The 20,529-nt window shown below is 43.9% G+C and overlaps 1 protein-coding gene across 1 annotated transcript in view; it reads right to left on the bottom strand.

The window, feature by feature from the left end:
- Window positions 1-1,245: 1,245 nt before the first annotated feature.
- Window positions 1,246-20,529, bottom strand: part of LOC149152884 (protein DAMAGED DNA-BINDING 2-like) — a 156,284-nt gene continuing 137,000 nt past the window's right edge. Inside the window, exons 8-11 of the mRNA XM_089440683.1 lie at window positions 2,909-3,038; window positions 2,379-2,627; window positions 2,072-2,268; window positions 1,246-1,796 (exon numbers count right to left, since the gene is read on the bottom strand). Of these exons, the coding sequence (XP_089296809.1) occupies window positions 1,553-1,796; window positions 2,072-2,268; window positions 2,379-2,627; window positions 2,909-3,038 (820 nt within the window). The 3' untranslated portion in view covers window positions 1,246-1,552. The remainder of the gene's footprint in view (window positions 1,797-2,071; window positions 2,269-2,378; window positions 2,628-2,908; window positions 3,039-20,529) is intronic.

The following is a 20,529-nucleotide window of genomic DNA, read 5'->3' as shown; positions in this document are numbered from 1 at the left end:
GTGAATTTTTAACCTAAAGCTTCTGTATCTATTTCATTATAATCCGCATGTGTGTAACTTTTGAAACCTACAACTTCGCAAGTGACATACATGAAACCATGCTTCACTAATCGAACTCTTTAAATGAACTTTTCACATTTGAAGTCTCGACATAACAAACATGCTCCGAAAATTTATCGGACTGGACACGCTTCTGAGTGATTTGTGACCTCGTTATTCTGACTGCGGGAAAGTGATGAAGATTAATTAGTTGCCCAACCTGATCCCAGCCCATCAATAAAGCCTCAATCAACTGAAAGTTGACGAAAGCACAATGTATATGTCTGTGGGAGAGCAGACAAAAAAGTTCTGAACAATGTTACAAAAATTATTGGCATTTACTGCTCTCATCTCTAATTTTGCAGATTAAGAAAGAGATGTCAGATTCTGAAAACCATAAACACATCAAAATGACTACGACACAACAGCATCTAAGCCGAATAAACTTAGTTATTTTCAGAATTTGCCTTTAAAATATAATCCTCGGCAAAACTAATTCAACTTGCTATATGTTAATAGGCATAATAGAGAGTGAACTTCATATTCCTAGTTCATATTCCTCAAATAAGGTAGCTTAAACTTCATATAGTGCTCTTCTATAGGTAGCCCCAAGGATAGCTCAGTGGGTCGAGTTTCTGTGGCTAGGTACCTTGTTTATAGGGAGGTCACGAGGTCAAATCTCCTCGACGCCCTTGGGGTTGGGCTTTGCTAGTTTGGCCGACAGATAGATCCCTTCGGGTTGATCTACTTGGATTTTCCCGTGGCGACCACTCAGTTTCCGTGAACCACCTTAAAAAATCCCAAGGGATAGCTCAACTGGTCAAGCTCCTGTTGCTAAGTACCTCAGCTACCAGGAAGTCATGGGGTCAAATCTCCTCGATGCCCTTGGGGTTGGGCATTGCTAGGTTAGCTGACGGCTAGATCCCTTCAAGTTGATCTACTTGGATTTTCCCATGGACGTAGTGGATGTAGCGGCCACTCAGTGCCCATGAACAACCCTAAAATAGTGTTCTTCCATAGGCTGCTGAGTAGCCATTTTCCTGCCACCAAATTCTTCAATTAAAATTATCCGGATTCCAAATGAAACAGTTTCAGCAGTGTGCACAATACTCAATGTTCACTGAAAATATGCGTGCATCTGAGTATTAATCCTTGTTGCGGTAAATGCCATCATGCGTTGGGGAAAATATAACGAAAAAACGAAAGTAGGAAAAAGATTTAATTATAAAACTCCGTTAAGAAAATGAGGCAACCTTTGTACATCAACTAATGCGAGGAAAATGTCTTTTAAAAGATACGTCAGATGGTGTAACACAAGCAACATTCAAAATTGTGAGCATTCACTGTACAATATACCAAAATTTTGCAACCTTAGTGCCCAATATCAACCCTAGTGATAAATATCTGCAAGTATTTTGCATGTCTTGAAATATTACAATTATACATATGTTAGTATTGGTTTAGTATTGGTTATATCTACAACAAAATTGGAATCATCCTAAACAAAGACGAATCATTTTTGCCTTGATTTTTTTGACTTTGCATCTGATGGGCATGTTACTATTTTGGAGGGCGTGATATTTGATTTTCCCTTTTTCTTTGAAGGGAAATCGTCGTCGTCGTCATCATTCCCATCTACAAATTTGCCCTTTTGCTGCTTTCCATTTTGGACAGTATAAATTGAGACCTTGTGAGTTCTTTCATTGGTCGTCTCATCAGAATCAATCTCTTCTTTTGGTCGCCAAATGAACAAAGATCTGTAACCCAATCAAGCAGTGGTGGAAAATTAGAAAGACAAAAAAAAAACAAGTTTTTACAGTTAGTCAATACATGTGTAGCTGACGGGCATTATTTTATTGCCATCAGTGTTGATGAAAAAGAAAAAACTAAAATTAGATTTTAAAAGAAAAGAATAATAATAAAGTACAGTTCAGCAATAAAGGGAAGCCTTGAACATAATCATAATAATAATAACAATAATCCATGAAAAACTGAAGTGGAATGCACGAATATATGAACTCAGAAAGTGAACCTGGAGCTTCCCGATGCCAAAATATCTTCTCGAGGATGCAATTTATTCACAGGGGTGATCGTTGTTATATTTGGATCCATTACTTCAGCAACAAGCTGTCCATTGCTTGTATCGATGAAATCAATTGGATGCAAAGCTATGCCATTGAAATTATCACTTATGTAACGACCAATAACTGCAAGGCACTCGGACGGATCCTGCACACCCCACACTCAATTACAATTTGCAAAAGGAGATAAAAAACAAGCGAGACCTTTTAGTTGTCAAACCTGAGAATGGAAAGGAAAGCAAGTTAGCAAAGAGAGACCTTTGGATCCCATTCGGCACGAAAGCAGGTCAAGTGACGATTAAAATCATGACTATGGACGATCTCACGGCTTGGAGAGCTCAAATCACCAAAGATAGAATCCCATACACGTATCCGATTATCTTGGCAGGTAGTCATGATTTTACAGCCAGTTTTTGGCGAAAAATAAGCAGAGTTCACAACACGTGGGTGTTTCAACTCTCCCAGGAAGGTCCCCGCTTTTAATTGGCGAATATCCCAAAGACGAGCCTACAACAAACAACAAAACTACCCTATATTTATCCAAAATCCTTTTAAATTGGGGTCAAGACTCAACCAGAACAAAGACAAATGGAAATGATAGATAGTTTCTTCATACAACAAGCATCTAATGAATGCAACCAACGTACATATGTGATACTGAAGGAAGGAACACGAGCATAAAACAATTTACTTTACAGACTTAAAAATCAATGAAAAGAAAAATAAAAGCAGCTTTGTGACAGCATTCCTTGTTTAATCAATGGTTCCAATGATGAAAAGGTACTTACAAAATGATCATTGCCACAGCTGATCAGAAGATCTGGATTTAATGGATTGAAATGAAGTCCCACAACTTTAGAACCCTTTTTGTGGATTAGAATGGGTTCCTCTGTTTTCTTATTTGATCGAATGTCTATCCTGCATGAAAATAAGTGTAATGTTAGGACACATTTCATTGCACAAATGGATGAACACATGCATATCCAAAAAACTATTTATGCATATCATAGAAACAAGTTATTTTTGATGTCAAAAACTACAGCCCCATCCTCAGAAAAACCTGATGACCAGAGAAGATGGAACACTCCACAACATGATCAGCACAACTTCAAATCAAAAAACTCCCTTCTTTCCCCGACACAATTTTAATGTTGTCATCCTTCATATATAGATATGCAATGAGACAAAACAGCAATAACCCATCGCCAAGGGTTAGCTCAATAGATGGATGCTTTAGTGCTAAGTCCACAGAAGTCTTGACAGAAAATCTCATCAGGTCCTCTATGGTTACCAGCTACCTATGTGGCTAGCAGTTGATCCGACTTCCACATCCAGAATTCCAGGAAAGAAGGGGAGAGCTACACGAGACCTGGCACAGTTCCATCAACCCCAATATTTGCTTAATTGTGAGGGTGGGGTGCAATTATTCCTTTGAAAAAAAGAACAGCAAAAATCCAAACCAATGTCCAGGAGAGCTTAAAGTGTCTCATCCTTGGAACCAAATGTAGAACATCAGAGATTCAAACATATCAGCAACTTTACAAACTGCAAGAGTACATAAACCTTACCCATTGGTTGGGATAAAGCAAGCTTGACGACTTTTGAGATTTTCTGTGATAAACTAGATAAGTGGTCATAGGAGATGGTGGAGATCCAGATGTAACTAGCAATGGGGTAAAGAAGACATGCATGGAAGATTACTGCATGTAACACTACATAAGAAAACCTTTCACGTTATTCTGAGTAAGGTTGGTATTCTAATCTCGCAAGATTTACCAGCACTTTTTGATACTGAAAGCCATTCAATCAGTTATTACTCCAGTAACTTCAGGGGTTCTGGATTAGCATGAATTGATGATAGCTGGCCCACATCCCAATGGGTTCACAATGTATTTCTTCTAAAGCTGTTGGCACATCATAAAAATTGATTTTATAAAAATGTTGCAATACATCCAACAATTAGAAAGAAACGGAGGAGGCACAAACTTGACCTTCATAGCTCCCATTCACAAGGAAATCAATCCCCCCTTCGCCAGGTTCCAAGTTCCAACACATCTCTCTATGCAATGTTGCATACAAATCATGACTAAAATCATAGAAAATGAACATAAGAAATCACTGACAAAGATTATTTCAGATAACAAAGGAGGATTCATGGAGAACACAATTATGGTGCAAGAAGCCATCAACTCTAGTTGTTTGCGAAGGGCCAAGGGCATTATCATTAAGCTAGAGATGGCCAACGCTTTTGACGGTGTCCGTAATTTATTTTACCTAGATGCCATGCATAAATTTGGCTTCAACGCACTCTTTATCAGATGGATCTCAACTTGCATTAGCAACCCATGGACTGCCCTTCTAATCAACGATCGATTGATAAGTTTTTTCAGAACCAACAAGGGTCATAGGCAAGGATGTCCTCTATCACCCTATCTTTACATTATCATGGTAGAACCTCTCAGCAGAAAGCTGGAAAGTGAAAGAGTAAGAGCACATCTACCTGGAATCAAGATCATGCGAGGAACGAAGAATATTAACCATTCCCAATTGTTAATTTTAGTTAACAATGGTATGTTCTATGCTTGCAACGATTACTTCAATGTCCTTTAGTTAGCCCAATGACAATTTCCAATTTAATTTCCAATAGCAATCACATTGACAATAACTGTAGATAGAACATGAACAATAAAAGCAGAAGACAAGCCAAGACAAGAGAACACAAGGATTTGGCGAATGCCAGGGAAAAACCCCAAGATGGGGAAAACCCTTTGATCAATTCTTCTTATTATAAATATCAAATGTTCAGCAGAGAGAGAGAGTACAATAAAATCAATATTGACTTGCCAATAGATGATCAAAACCACTGTCCAAAACAGCCCAGTCAATTTGTGATTTTCCTGCTTCCAAATAGCAGCAGTCAACAGCCCTAACCAGAAAGTCAACACTGGTCAACGCAGCAGCAAATAGTACTCAATGTAGCTTGGTCAAACCCAGTCAAACTCAGCCTCCTTTGCTGGTCAAAGTCAGCCCAAAACAGTCAACAAAACAGTGGTCAAACAGTCAACACAAGTCAAACAGCCCAGAAAATCTTGGTATTTGTGCCAATGAATGTGGCCTGCCCAAACAAAAAGTTTCCCACAAAAATCGCAGTCAAACTCAGTCAAATAGCCCTTGGTCAACGCTGGTCAAACCCTGCATCAGTTCTGAAATTCGTCCTCTTTCAGCCACACATGTGAGAGAAAAAGAGCTGCTTCTGCAATTTGTATGACCCAATCAGATGAGAGAGAAATGATGAGTTGTGATGATGCCAAATGAGGTTGGAGGTCTCTCTTATTTATACAAGTCGTTGAGGGTCAAGAGACATGTCCATTGGGCTTCATGAGCCTACATGATGATGCAGCCGGCCTTTACAATTTGCACGTGTGGGTTTGGCCTCAAAAACATATTTCTCCTTGTCCAAATTTGATGATCTTTAGGTCAATTTTCGTCCTCTCGAAAAGAGGAATTTAATACAATAATCATCTCCATCAAATGAACTGTCCAAAGTGGAATTTGGCCCTAGTTGTCAATTTTAACACTCCCTCTCAACTAGGGAGAATTCCATTTGCCAATCCATCATGCCAACCTGTCATAATGATCCATCTCTACATCTTGTCTCAACTCCATTGAACATTAATACAGAAAATGAAGAAGAATCGATCGAGAGTGAGGCACAAGTCCTTACCACTCTCCACTGACAAAAGTCAGTCCACATAACTAGGGGTAGAACCCCAATCAAACTTGATCCCAAGTGATCAAGTTGTTGAACACCATGCAATCCTAGACATAGGGGGTACGGAAGCACATGATGTGTCCATCTGTAGTGCTATGGTCCCTATCTGCTTTTCCCAATTCATTGGCCATATGAGAAGTACTTCGCATGAATCTCGGACTACATGGGTAGGATGTATGTTGGGGCATCCATAGGAAAAGGTGAACCACTCATCCTACTCATATGTCATATGAGAAGATGAACCACTCATCCTATGCATATATCATCAGCTATAGGGGAAGGTGAACCGCTCACCCTATGCTCTCATTATATCATCATGGGTATCACAGGGGAGGGTGAACCACTCACCCTATACATAGCATACCTATAGGGGCAGGTGAACCACTCACCCTATGGTTGCTCATAGCTCCAAGTACCCCAAGCCCCTAGGGGCTCCCAGAGCTTAATGTCCAACTCAAGAGGGACCCTCATGGGACAGTCCTTCTAAGACTCCAAGTCTTTCTCAGAAGGCTAGTTATTTGACCTTCCCCAAGGGCTTCGTGAGGATGTCAGCAACTTGCTCATCAGTTTTGATGTGTTGGAGCCTTATTGCTCCCTGTTGTATCATATCCACGATAAAGTGGTACCTGATATCAATGTGCTTGGAGCGGTCATGGAACATGGGATTCTCTAAAAGGCAAATCCCACTCTGGTTATCGCAATAGATAATGGTGGTATCCAGCAGGTGCTCAAACAGCTCACTGAAGTGCTTCCTCGACCAAATAGCTTCATAGCAAGCCATACTAACTGCAACGTATTAGGCCTCGGTGGTGCTTAGAGAAACTAATTTATGCTTCTTGTTCATCCAATAAATTGAAGCAGATCCCAATGAGAAGAACATCCAGACGTGCTCTTTTTATCTACCACAATGTCAACCCAATTAGCATTAGAATATCCACATAGCCTCAAATTCCCGGCAGTGTATCTCAACCCATAGTTGATTGTGCCACGGAGATATCTCAAGAGATTCTTAGCAGCAATCCAATGTATGTGATAAAGCTCAACCATAAATTGACTCAAAGTATTTACAGCGAAGCATATGTCCGGACGAGATTTTACCAAGAACATCAGGGCCCCCACAAGTTGTCTATATTCAAAAGGGTTTGCCAATTCAGGCCCAGCAACACTTCCACATAGCTTCTTGAAGTTGAGTTCAATCGGAGCAGACATAGACTTGCGCTCCACCATCCCACATCTCTCTAGCAGCTTCACAATGTATTTTCCATGAGAAAGGAAAATCTCCCCTGGCTTTTCCCAGACCTCCAGGCCTAGGAAGTAATACATCAAACCTAGGTCATTCATCTCGAACTCAGAAGTTAACTCCCTCTTGCATTGATAAATGAGAGGGTTTGCACCAAGTGAGAAAGAAATCATCAACATAAAGGACCAAAATGAGAGGCATGTCCTTTTCAACCTTGAAGTATAGGTTTATATCAGCATAGCTCCTCATACATCCCAGCTTCATACAATAACAGTCAATCCTTTCGTACCAAGCCCTAGGGGTTTGCTTCAACCCGTAGAGGGATTTCTTCAGCCAACAGACATGTGTCTATTGATGGTGCTAGGCCCGCCAACATTCAGGGGATCACCCCGGTATGAAGTCCCAACTAGACCTCACACCGTTTGGTGTTGGAGTCCCATCCGATACGATGGCCCAGTTGCCATTATCTTAACGATTTGCCTCAACTCTTGCTTGTTAGCACAAGAGAGTGGTCTGCTTTGTCTTCAAGAAGTGAGGTTCGCGTGCCTGGTGGGTGTAAGTGTCACTTGTGTCAATGGTTTTTTCACTGTCGAGGGAGTGGATGAGAGTGAGTCCCAAGTTAGTTGGGAGAAGTCCCAACGCTGCTAGGAACACACAACACAACAGGACGTGCACAACTTCTGGTGGAGCAGTCCACACAGATGCGGCAGTCACAACACACAAGGGAAGATAACACGTATAACACTCAGTGGATTAGCCCACACGAGTGCAATGATTGTTTACAACAAGTTTTATGTGAAAGGTTTGTCTGATGTCCGGGAGAGTAGTCTACACGGCCGAGAGCGTTAACAGCATATACAACACATTTTCATTAATAGATTATGTATTACAACAAGTGAAATAGTTCAAATGTGAAACACAGGTTAAAGCAACATGCATCACAAGTGTTAAAGATTAGTCTTACAACAGTTACAATACATGTGTGAAAACATGTTGCCCTGTTAGCAGGCTTCTGAATTAAGCGAAAGTTCCAAGACACATCGTTACACCATACATCACTAACCCTGTGTGAGGGGCATTGGAGCCACTACTTACTCCTCAAAGAAAAGATTACAAACTCTCTTGGCTATGTGGGAGGAGCTGAGGTGAAAAGTCCTTTGCATGTACAAATGAGGGGGTATTTATAGCCAAGGGTGAAACTAACCCTTGTGGTTGTTTGACTACCCTCATGACTGTTTGACTTCCATGACTTTTCGACTTTACATGACTCTTTGTACAACAAGTGGGTCTCTTGGACTTCCACGTTACATTACATTGATAGACAGTATGGCCCACAGTAGAGATGTGGATGACATGACTCGACATGACAGTGCTGGTACATTCGTGTTGCTGCTGGTGTGCATGTCGAGCTGCAATGTTGTTGGGTGATGGATGTCCTCATGGTGTGTCACAGCTTCACCTTCGCATGGCAAAGTGCGCAGAGTCTTCGATGGTCGTTGGTTCGCTTGATGTTGCTTTTGCACGTTGCTCCTTGCTTGTATGTTGGAAGGCTTGACAGGTTCGTCTGTTCACGAAAGGTGCATGTTCGTTCGCTTGTCCGTCTGCGAGCGCATCTTGCATGTTTGTTCATTCGTCCGTCCGCGAACACATCTTTGCATGATCGTCCATTACAGACACATCTGTTTGCATGCATCATTTGTTCGTCTATTGGTGAACCTATCCCTTTGCATGTGCTCCCCTTCGTTCATCTCGTTCGTCGTCGCGCCATGTTTGTTTGTGTACATGTTCCTACAGTCACTCATGACGAGACGACATCAAATACAAAAACCTCCTAGTCTACCATGATACATGATCATTCCATGATCATTCCGGATGCAGGTGACTGGGAGAGGCGAGAAGGTTGTGAGGTGGGACGTAGGCTCTGGGCACTGCTGATGAAAAATGCGCAAGAATCACTGGGTGATGGAGATGGGCCATCCAGATCGACAGTGACTATCTGCGAGGTTTGGCCCGGCTGGAGGACAAAACTGCACAGTTTTTTAGGGGAGCAGTCCGGGTTACAAGGAGGCTAGGCAGGCAAAATCTGTGTAGTTTCCAGAACGAGCACTGCACAATTTTTTGGAGGAATAGGTTAGGCTGTAGGGAGGCTTGGCAGACAGAAATTGCGCAATTTTTTGGAGGAACCGGCCGGGAGCTTAGCAGCCAAAACTGCACAATCCCTGGAGGGAACTGGCAGCATGTTGTTGGGTCATTGGCAGCCAAAACTGCGCAATTCCTGGAGGGAACTGGCAGTCATCTGCCAGGAGTTTGGCAACTGAAACTGCGCAATTCCTGGAGGGAAATGGCAGTCTGCTGCTAGGAGCTGCTGACGAGGGAAATTGCACTCGTGCTGGGAGGTCGACCTGCTGATCATCTTTGCGCAATTTTTGAGCTCTGAGCGCACTGTTGGGCAACAAAGGGAATGCTCATGAAAACTGCGCAATTTTTTGGATGAGCAATCGGTCGACTGTCGGGAGAAAAAATTGTGCAATTTCCTGAGCGAGACAGGGACGGGCACTGAGTGTTTGTCCGGCCTATCTGCGCAATTTTCTCAGTCAACAGAGCAGGCAATGCTTGAAGCCTCTGCTCAATTTTTCAGGGGAGTCAATGTCGGGGTGGTTGTCGGGTCAAACTCTCCGATTCACCAACATGGACACTGATTGATTTGCTTGCGGGCAACACAGCTTGAAATAGTTTGCTTGGTACTTCTGCACTGTTTTGGGTGACAATCGATCAAGTCAATGGAGGGGTGATGGTCCAGTTGTCAGAGGGGAGTCCGGTCGTCAAAACTTCAGCAAAATGACTAAGTGTGTCAACGAGTGAAAGATGCATATGTGATCTTGCAAACACACACTTGCATGACTCGACGACGAGACGACTCAAACCATCCAAACACACATGTACAACATGACTGACCAACACTGTAAGCGACAAGGGCGACACTTGTGATTCATCGTTGGTTGACCGTGACGATGCTTGCACGACAGCGAATGTGACTCTGTGTGTGAGTGCGACTGATGTTTTCATAGTGAACACAACAAGCACACACGAAGCGAAGACTTTGAACATAACCAGAACATGATCGCAAGCATGACTCTGACATCAACATGCAAGACTTAGTGAAATGAACAAGCAAGGCGAATGCGAAGACTCAGACGAACTCACGAAGTGAACCCGAGTGTGTGCAGTCATGAAGTGAAATTCTCAAGGGAGGCTCCGTAATTGGGTGCAAGCCAAAATTTTGGAGGGTGGTTGTAGCCGCTACAACACTTGACGACACACTGGTAGAATTCCAGCTTCTCTGTTTTGGTTCATTGACAACACAGGGCCTTGGTCTTTCAAGGAGTATTGAATCATTGAGCGGGTTACTTCGGCTTTCCCATTTACCCCATGGACATACATGGTTCACCTTTTGCCAACTCAGTCAAACACAATCAAAAGTTCAGCCTGATCACAGCGTTTCGAATTCAGAAAGGGTATTTTAGCTCGCAAGTTGAAGATTTTCAGAGTATAAGTTTTCATCTTTGGTGTTGCTCCGCTGCAAACAGGCCTGGACATTACCCCGGTGGAGTCACGCAGGAACACACGCATCGCTCCACTGCCAGCGAGCCTAGTCAGTGCCCCGGTAGAATTGCATGCTTCACCTCTCTGAAGCAAGAAGCCTTTCTCTTCTTTCGCCTTTGTATTTTTTTCGAGAGGACTATGCATAGGCACTTATTTATTTTTGGGGCAGAAAAGGGATCTCGGCTTATTGAGAGCAGAAGAGGTTGTTCCTTCAAAGAAGCATGTAAGACCTCTGACATAGGTTTGCTCGTTTAAATTTTCCCCTTCTCCATTTCTACTAGTTGGATGAGCTTGACACACAAAGTAGAAGGTTGGGTGTAGGCATGAGGCTTCCTAGTGTGGACACAGGCTCGTGGTTGGACCAAAACTTCCCTTGCAGACGGCTCGTATTTTCCATCAAGACTTCATTGGCCGAAGGTTGTAACCAAGCATAGAGAAGACAGACACAAGATTGGCCAAGTGCTGCAATGTCACAAGTCTCTTCATATTTTAGCCACATACTCTATTCAAAAGACAGAACGTAGTAGTTGGCAGCACTCATTTCCGATAACAAAAATAGTAATATATCAAGCAAACAAACACACATAAATGAAAATAGCAAGCAGAACAAACAAAGTGAAAACAAAGATAGTAAGCAAAGCAAACAAGATGAAAACAACAAGCAGCAAGCAGACTATGTACATGGCACGGGGCGCGGCCCAGCCTACTAGAAGTAATGCTTGAGATCTTGGCTGTTGACAGGAAGGTTGTCAACCCTCCCGTCAAGTGATTGCAGACGGCATGTGTGTGTGCCAAGTTTCTCATGGACCAGTATAAGTCCACCGAGTTTCACTACCAGAACCTGGTGGTATTCCAAAAGACCTTTAAGTGAAGATGACACCACTGCTTCAGATACTACGTGCAACATAGGCTCAGATGATGGCACGGGGTAGTTGTTTTTATTCCGGGAGCGGTTCAAGTTCCTGAAATCAATGCATAAGCGGATTTCCCCAGATTTCTTACGTGCGAAATTTAAATTAGAAACCCAAGTATGATGACGAACTTTGCAAGTAATCCAATCATCCAAAATCTTAGTCAATTTTTTCTGTATAAGGAGTTCAAACAACATATGTGTTTTACCTGGCCTTTGCTGCAACGACTTGACTCCTCCTTTACCTGGAATCTCGTGTTGGATTGCTCGCGTGTAGTGTGTACTCAGGTCATCATCTGTCCGTGTAGACACATCCCGGTACCGTTCGATCAAGCGGTCAAAGACTTGCCGTTGGTGTGGTGTGTAATTTATACCAAGGCTGGCTACCTTCGAATTATGATCGGTTCCCAGGTTGCTTTGTTTGTTCGTAGTGGTGGCCCTGTGGGTTCTGCTATTTCTTGGCCCTCAACAGAAGTTCTACAAATCATATAGCTCGTTGAGGGAAATCACACCCTTGGGGGTGGGGTCACCTTTCTTGCCCTCAGCTGCAATTTTCAAGTGTTGCTCGTGCTTACCTTCATCAGTTGTTATGTCCTTGAAAGCATCAACACTGTCTGCGGGGTGTAGTATCACTTTGAATGCAAGCACGTTGAGGTTGATGGTCCTTTGTAAGCTCAACACGAGTGCTTCATACTCAGCAACGTTGTTTGTGCACTAGAACTTCAAACAGCTTGAAATCATGCATTTTTGGTTATTTTGGGCGACTGAGATACATCCGGTCCTTGCACTGTCATGTTGTCTTTAATTCGTCAAAATCCATGGCCCACTGCTTGTCTGTACACGGACCATCTGGCATGCTAGTACTGTTGCTGCTACTGCTACTGCTACTATTGATACAATGCATTGTACATGTTTCATTACCATCAGTTGAGCAAGGAAGGAGTCCCCACTGCGTGTCTGGTGAGGTTGGAGCTGGCCGTGCAGGATAACATCCAATGTTATTTCTAAGAGGCAGTTGCCAAGCATGAGTTCTACGAAGGCCAACGGTTCATTCTCACCGTTAAGGGGGGTAACATTGTGCTTTATATACCTCTCGGACAATACCCGGATTTGGTTGCATTTTCCCTTGTACTGAAGCCACATGTAGGACCAGTCTGTAGCAAAATACCTATCCAGCATGCTAGACTAGTCTCTTTCGAGTAGTAGGCCGTATGCTTCCGGTATGTCCACAACAACTATGTTGGTGCATTGGTGGACTCGATTGTCATGAGATAGTCGGATGATCACGTCTCGCAGTTCACCAATGGTTGGTACCAATGTTCGATCAAGTTGGATGATTCGCGCGGACATTTCGCTCCATTGTGCATTGATCTGCTTTGCAATGGAGAGTGGCATAACGTTGGCGGTCACGCCAAAATCAACCAAGCAGTTGTGAACATTGTAGTTAAAGATTTCAAAGGATAGCAAGAATGGAGGGCAACCTGAGTTTGCTTCTTCCATCCGGAGTGTGTTGAGCACAGTAGAAAGCAATCCGGGAGGTGTGCTTGCTCCCTTGCTGGTAGAGGTTACGTTGTCTGTTGTTGTCTGTCCCAATGCGCGCAACAAGATGTCTCGTTGACTCTGGATCTTAGCTAACTCGAACAAACTGATGTTCGCCTGATTTTTCTTCATGTCATCAACAATGTTGTAGTCCAGAGGTGGTAGACTCACCGAGGTGTCCGGGGTAGAACAGATGTTCGTGTCATCTGGCGGAGTGTTCTGCAGCTTGCTGCTCATGGATGTATTCTTGTCTGTCGCTGTCTTCCCAGACTTGTTTTGTGTTTTCTGCTTTGGGGCGGCCGGTGGATCAACCTTCCTCATCAGCAATCTCATTTTCTCTTGTGCTTCCCCAAGTGTAAGGGGAGCCCCTTTACTCCTAAGATTGTAACGATCATTTTGCTTTTGGGGCTGCTTCTCGGTGTTTGTCTTCGGCATTGCTTGCGAGCACTGATACACATTCACCACATGCCCAGAACTTGATGGTTCATCAGGTGCAACCTCTTCGTCGTCATCAGTGTCTTCCGACTGCTCCTGCATATTGTTTTCTGCATCGAGTGTATGACTACATACAGAGTTTGCGACTCGCTTCCAGTCCGAACAAGAGTTTTCAAGGATGTTCTTCATGGAATGAGCAGAACTTGGGATCTGCACACTTTTCGACCTGGAACACAGATTTCTGCATAGTTTTTGAAGCAAACCGGTTGTTGCCTAATGAGCTGCTTGCCTGCCTCTGCCTGGGCGGATGGCTACTTGCAGATGTGTCTGTTTCCATTGTTTGAGCTCGGACACTTCTGTGGTCAAGTTCTTGACGAGGCGAGTGAGGGTTTCAATATCAGTTGCTTCCTTGTCTCTACCCTTGCTCGCCATTGCTTGGGACTTCCTGCTCGCATCTTTGGAGTCCTTTTCTGGTTCGTCATCCTTGATGACTCCAATTGAGCGCAGGTCTTTTTCAACAGCAATAGCCTCATCAACAATGTTGTAGTCCAGAAGTGGTAGACTCACCGAGGTGTCCGGGGTAGAACAGATGTTCGTGTCATCTGGCGGAGTGTTCTGCAGCTTGCTGCTCATGGATGCATTATTGTCTGTCGCTGTCTTCCCAGACTTGTTTTGTGTTTTCTGCTTTGGGGCGGCCGGTGGATCAACCTTCCTCATCAGCAATCTCATTTTCTCTTGTGCTTCCCCAAGTGTAAGGGGAGCCCCTTTACTCCTAAGATTGTAACGATCATTTTGCTTTTGGGGCTGCTTCTCGGTGTTTGTCTTCGGCATTGCTTGCGAGCACTGATACACATTCACCACATGCCCAGAACTTGATGGTTCATCAGGTGCAACCTCTTCGTCGTCATCAGTGTCTTCCGGCTGCTCCTGCATATTGTTTTCTGCATAGAGTGTATGACTACATACAGAGTTTGCGACTCGCTTCCAGTACGAACAAGAGTTTTCAAGGATGTTCTTCATGGAATGAGCAGAACTTGAGATCTGCACACTTTTTGACTTGGAACACAGATTTCTGCATAGTTTTTGAAGCAAACCGGTTGTTGCCTAATGAGCTGCTTGCCTGCCTCTGCCTGGGCGGATGGCTACTTGCAGATGTGTCTGTTTTTCATTGTTTGAGCTCGGACACTTCTGTGGTCAAGTTCTTGACGAGGCGAGTGAGGGTTTCAATATCAGTTGCTTCCTTGTCTCTACCCTTGCTCGCCATTGCTTGGGACTTCCTACTCGCATCTTTGGAGTCCTTTTCTGGTTCGTCATCCTTGATGACTCCAATTGCGCGCAGGTCTTTTTCAACAGCGATAGCCTCTTCACAGCTTTCTAAGAGTGTTGGTTTTGTAACTCGTTTGACGAACTGCGCAATGTTGGTTGGCAGTGCGGACATGTAGTAATCAACGGTGATGGAGTCATGAGGTTTAGTGTCCACTGCAAACTTGTTCAATATGTGTGTAAACCTCTGATTGAAGTCTTTTACTTTTTCTTTTCCCTCCATCCATAAGGTTCCCAATTCTTTAAGTAGCATGGTTGGGGTCTTATCATCAGCAAACTTTTCAGTGGAAGGTTGTGATACCATGCAGCTGCGCGACTATCCAAGGTACATGGAAACAATCTACATGCTACGTCGTCATACCGTACCTCAAGGGTCTACAGCTACAAGTAGAAGTTGTCCAAGTGATCTTACGCCTTCACTGTGTTGTCAAGGTTAAACTTGATGTTCATCCTCTCCGCTCACTTCGGCATCTTGTGCAGAACAGCCAGGAGAGCCAAGGGTCCCTGAGTCATCCACTCCAGATTTGGGTAAGCCATCTCTTCTTCTTCTTCGTCCTCCTCCTCTCTTTCAGAATATGATGGTTTCGGCTCTGAGTCCGTTGGTTCATCTCCGCCTCCACCTCCTTTGTTGCCTTCCCCTCTGCCTCCTATACTAGAGTCAAATCTCAAGATCACAAGAGTGTCTTGCTCGCCTTGCTGAAAGACCAGGGGTTCCTCTCCATCTTCAATAGCTTCTGCCAGACCTTCAAGTGTGGCAAGGGCTACTTCTTCCACCAATGATACAACAACTCCTGTAGGAGTGGCTTTTGGCTTTCTTGAAGCGTATGGAAGATGTTGTATGCCTGGGATCAGTCCGACTGCTTTCGCACACTGGCGAGTGATGGAACAGACAGAGCGAAGTTGATGATACAGAATCTCGTGTTCAATCCTGGGAGATGAGGAGTAACCAACTGCAAAGTCGCATGTAGGTGAGGGGGAGTGCGAGTTACTGGCTTGACCAGATGGTTGATGAATGAGTATCAAAGGATGTTCAGCCATATACAATCGGCTGCCATTCTTCTAGCGCCAGAAATGTTGACGGTGCTAGACCCGCCAACATTCAAGGGATCACCCCAGTACGAAGTCCCAACTAGACCTCACACCGTTTGATGTGGGAGTCCCATCCGGTACGATGGCCCCGTCACCATTATCTTAAGGATTTGCCTCAACTCTTGCTTGTCAGCACAAGAGAGTGGTCTGCTTTGTCTTCGAGAAGTGAGGTTCGCGTGCTTGGTGAGTGTAAGTGTCAATTGTGTCAATGGTTCTTTCACTGTCAAGGGGTAAGAGTGAGTCCTAAGTCGATTGGGAGAAGTCCCAACGCTGCTAGGAACACACAACATAATAGGACGTGCACAGCTTCCGGCGGAGCAGTCCACACGAATGTGGCAGTCACAACACACAAGGGAAGATAACACGTATAACACTCAGCGGATTAGTCCACACGAGTGCAACGGTTGTTTACAGCAAGTTTTATGTGAAAGGTCTGTCTGATGTCCGGGAGAGTAGTCTACACGGGCGAGAGAGCTTTAACAGCATTGTGTATTACATGTAATGAAATAGTTCAAATGTGAAACACAGGTTAAAGCAACATGCATCACAAGTGTTAAAGATTAGTCTTACAACAGTTACAATACATGTGTGAAAACATGTTGGCCTGTTAGCAGGCTTCTGAATTAAGCGAAAGTTCCAAGACACATCGTTACACCATACATCACTAACCCCGTGTGAGGGGCGTTGGAGCCACTACTTACTCCTCAAAGAAAAGATTACAAACTCTCTTGGCTATGTGGGAGGAGTTGAGGTGAAAAGTCCTTTGCATGTACAAATGAGGGGGTATTTATAGCCAAGGGTGAAACTAACCCTTGTGGCTGTTCGACTACCCTCATGATTGTTTGACTTCCATGACTTTTCGACTTTACATGACTCTTTGTACAAGTGGGTCTCTTGGACTTCCACGTTACATTACATTGATAGACAGTATGGCCCACAGTAGAGATGTGGACGACATGACTCATGACATGAATTAACATGACAGTGTTGGTACATTCGTGCTGCTGCTGGTGTGCATGTCGAGCTGCAGTGTTGTTGGGTGATGGATGTCCTCATGGTGTGTCACAGCTTCACCTCCGCATGGCAAAGTGCGCGGAGTCTTCAATGGTCGTTGGTTCGCTTGATGTTTCTTTTGCACGTTGCTCCTTGCTTGTATGTTGGAAGGCTTGACAGGTTTGTCTGTTCGCGAAAGGTGCATGTTCGTTCGTTCGTCCGTCCGTGAGCACATCTTGCATGTTTGCTCATCCGTCCGTCCGCGAACACATCTTTGCATGATCGTCCGTTCATGAGCACATCTCTTTGCATGCATCGTTTGTTCGTCTGTTGGTGAACCTGTCCTTTTGCATGTGCTCCCCTTCGTTCATCCCGTTCGTCGTCGTGCCATGTTTGTTTGTGTACCTATTCCTACAGTCACTCATGACGAGACGACATCAAATCCAAAAACCTCCTAGTCTACCATGATACATGATCATTTCGGATGTAGGTAACTGGGAGAGGCGAGAAGGTTGCGAGGCGAGATGAAGGCTCCGTGCACTGCTGATGAAAACTGCGCAAGAGTCATTGGGTGATGGAGATAGGCAATCTGGATCGACAGTGACTGTCCTCAAGGTCTGGCCCGGCTAGAGGACAAAACTGCGCAGTTTTTGAGGGGAACAGTCTGGGTTGCAAGGACGCTGGGCAGGGAAAATCTGCGCAGTTTCCGAAATGAGCGGACTGCTAGGCAGCAAAGGGCCTACTCATGAAAACTGTGAAATTTTTTAGATGAGCAGTCGGTCGACTGTCGGGAGGGATGCAAAAAAAATTGCACAATTTCCTGAGAGAGACAGGGATGAGCACTAGGTATCTGTCTAGCCTATCTGCGCAATTTTCTCAGTCAGCAGAGCAGGCAATGCTTACAACCTCTGCGCAATTTTTCAGGGTAGTCAGTTCCGAGGTGGCTGCGGGCTCAAACTCTCTGGTTGACTAGCATGGAGACTGATTGATTTGCTTGCGAGCAAAGCAGCTTGAAATGGCTTGCTTGGTGCTTTTGCACTGGTCTAGGTGACATTCGATTGAGTCGATGGCAAGGTGATGGTCCGGCTATCAGAGGGTTGTCCGGTCGTCAAAACTTCATCAAAATGACTAAGTGTGTAAACGAGTGAAATCTTGCAAACACACACTTGCATGACTCGACGACGAGACGACATGACTGACCGACGGTGTAAACGACAAACACGACACTTGTGATTGATCGTTGGCTGACCATGACGATGCTTGCGCGACAGCAAATGTGACTCCGTGTGTGAGTGTGACAGATGTTTTCATAGCAAACACAACAAGTACACACGAAGCGAAGACTTTGAACATAACCAGAACATGGTCGCAAGCATGAATTTGACATCAACATGCAAGACTTGGTGAAATGAACAAGCAAGGCGAATGCGAAGACTCACACAAGCTCACAGAGTGAACCCGAGTGTGTGCAGTCATCAAGTGAAACTCTCAAGGGAGGCTCTAAAATTGGGTGCAAGCCAAAATTTTGGAGGGTGGTTGTAGCCGCTACAACAGTGTCTTTCAATCTTGTACTTCAAACCCCTGAAGTTCTTCCAAGTAGACTTCCTCCTTAAGCGAGCCATGCAAGATAGTAGTCTTGACGTCCATTTGATGTAGGCTCCATCCTTGATTGGCAGCGAGAGCAATAATAGATCGGATAGTATTATATCGAGCAACCAATGCAAATATTTCGTCATAGTCCACTCCTTCCTTTTGAGAGAAGCCACGAGCAACGAACTTAGCCTTATATTTTTCAGCACTCCCATCAGCTCCATGTTTAATTTTGTAAAGCCATTTTGAGGTGACCACAGACTTGTCCTTAGGTCTAGGCACCACGTCCCAAACATCATTCTTCATGATCGATTCATATTCCTCATTCATCACATCTTTCCATACTTGGTGCTTTACGGCTTCTTCGAACGTGCAAGGTTCAACTTGAACAATAGTACTCATAGCAGCCAAATACCCTTGATACCTGTTCAGCTTCTTACTTTCACGAAATGTCCCTCTTGGAGCAATATGTCTTTCAGCATCTTTGAGAGTATCTTTGAGCCATAGTGGTCTTTTCCTTGAGGTAGAGGGATCACTAGGAGGTGGATCAATAGGATCCATCAAACCATCAACATCGAGCATAGGCTCATCCGTCGAAGGTTCATCTTGTTTTTCGATAGCATCATCATCGTCCTTCCTTGGGATAGGGAGATCTTTGGCTTTCCCAAGGGCAGTGTCTTCATCAAAGGTAACATCATGGCTTACTTCCACATCTCTTTGACCAAGTACATATATCCTATATGCTTTTGAATTTTCATTGTAGCCAACAAATATTCCTTTCTTCCCGGAAGCTTCCAACTTATTCCTTTTCTCTTTAGGCACATGAAAGTATACCAGACAACCAAAGATTCTAAAATGAGAAACATCAAGTTTCTTACCAATGAAAACTTCCTCAAGTGTCTTGAAATCCAAAGCTTGATGCGGGCTCCTATTTTGAACATATACGGCAGTGTTGGCAGCTTCTCCCCATAAGAACTTCAGTAGACCTTGATCATAGATCATGGCATGGGTGGCTTCCATAATCGTTCGATTCTTCCTTTCAACAACGCCATTTTGCTCAAGAGTGTATGGAACAATTGTCTCCCTCTTAATGCCAACCTCTCTGCAAAAGTCATTGAATTCATTTGATTCATATTCGATTCCATTATCGGTCCTCAACGTCTTGATCTTCTTCCTTATTTGATTTTCCACCAATGCCTTGAAATAACAGAACCATTTGAACACTTCATCCTTCCTCTTCAAGAAATAGATCCATGTTTTGCATGACTAGTCATCCACAAATGTTGCATAGTGTATATGTATTCTCTCAATGAGGTTACAAGCAGGGCACCAGATAGGTCAGAATGGACCAATTGAAGAATATCGGTCGTCTTTCTTTCGCTAGAAAGGAACGATTCCTTTGTATGTTTCCTAGTTGCACAACCCTGACACACTCCATGGTTCATATTAAACTCTGGCATACCTATGACCATCTTCCTTAACCGAGGTAAAGCTTTATAGTGTAAGTGGGCAAATCTCTAGTGTCATAATTTACATTGAAGAAAAGTATCACTCGCCAAAGCTCCCAAAGGACTTCCACCAACTTGATAGAGACCATCAACCCTAAATCCAAGAGTAAATGCATCTTTAGGGTTTCTATGCCATATACGTACCTTTCCATCAATGAATGCTACCTTGAAGCCTTTATCTTCCATCGCAGAAATAGACACCAAGTTCTTCAAATCGGGCACATACAATACTTCTTGTAGATTAATGGTTTGACCTTGATTCAAGTGAAGAGTCAAAGTTCATATCCCTTTCACAGGCTCGGTGGCATTATCTTCAAGTGTGATCTTTAGATTTGTCTTCTTTTCAACGAAATTTGAGAGGGCCTTCTTGTATCCAGTGAAGTGCCTTGAGGCTCCACAATGAATCA

This window comes from Pinus tabuliformis, chromosome 9 (genome assembly GCF_031772625.1).
Source record: "Pinus tabuliformis cultivar Carrire ecotype Pingquan chromosome 9, CPIR1, whole genome shotgun sequence".
Lineage (NCBI taxonomy): Eukaryota > Viridiplantae > Streptophyta > Pinopsida > Pinales > Pinaceae > Pinus > Pinus tabuliformis.
Note: the sequence above shows the minus strand (reverse complement) of the source record. Positions and strands in the feature narration are given on the sequence as shown.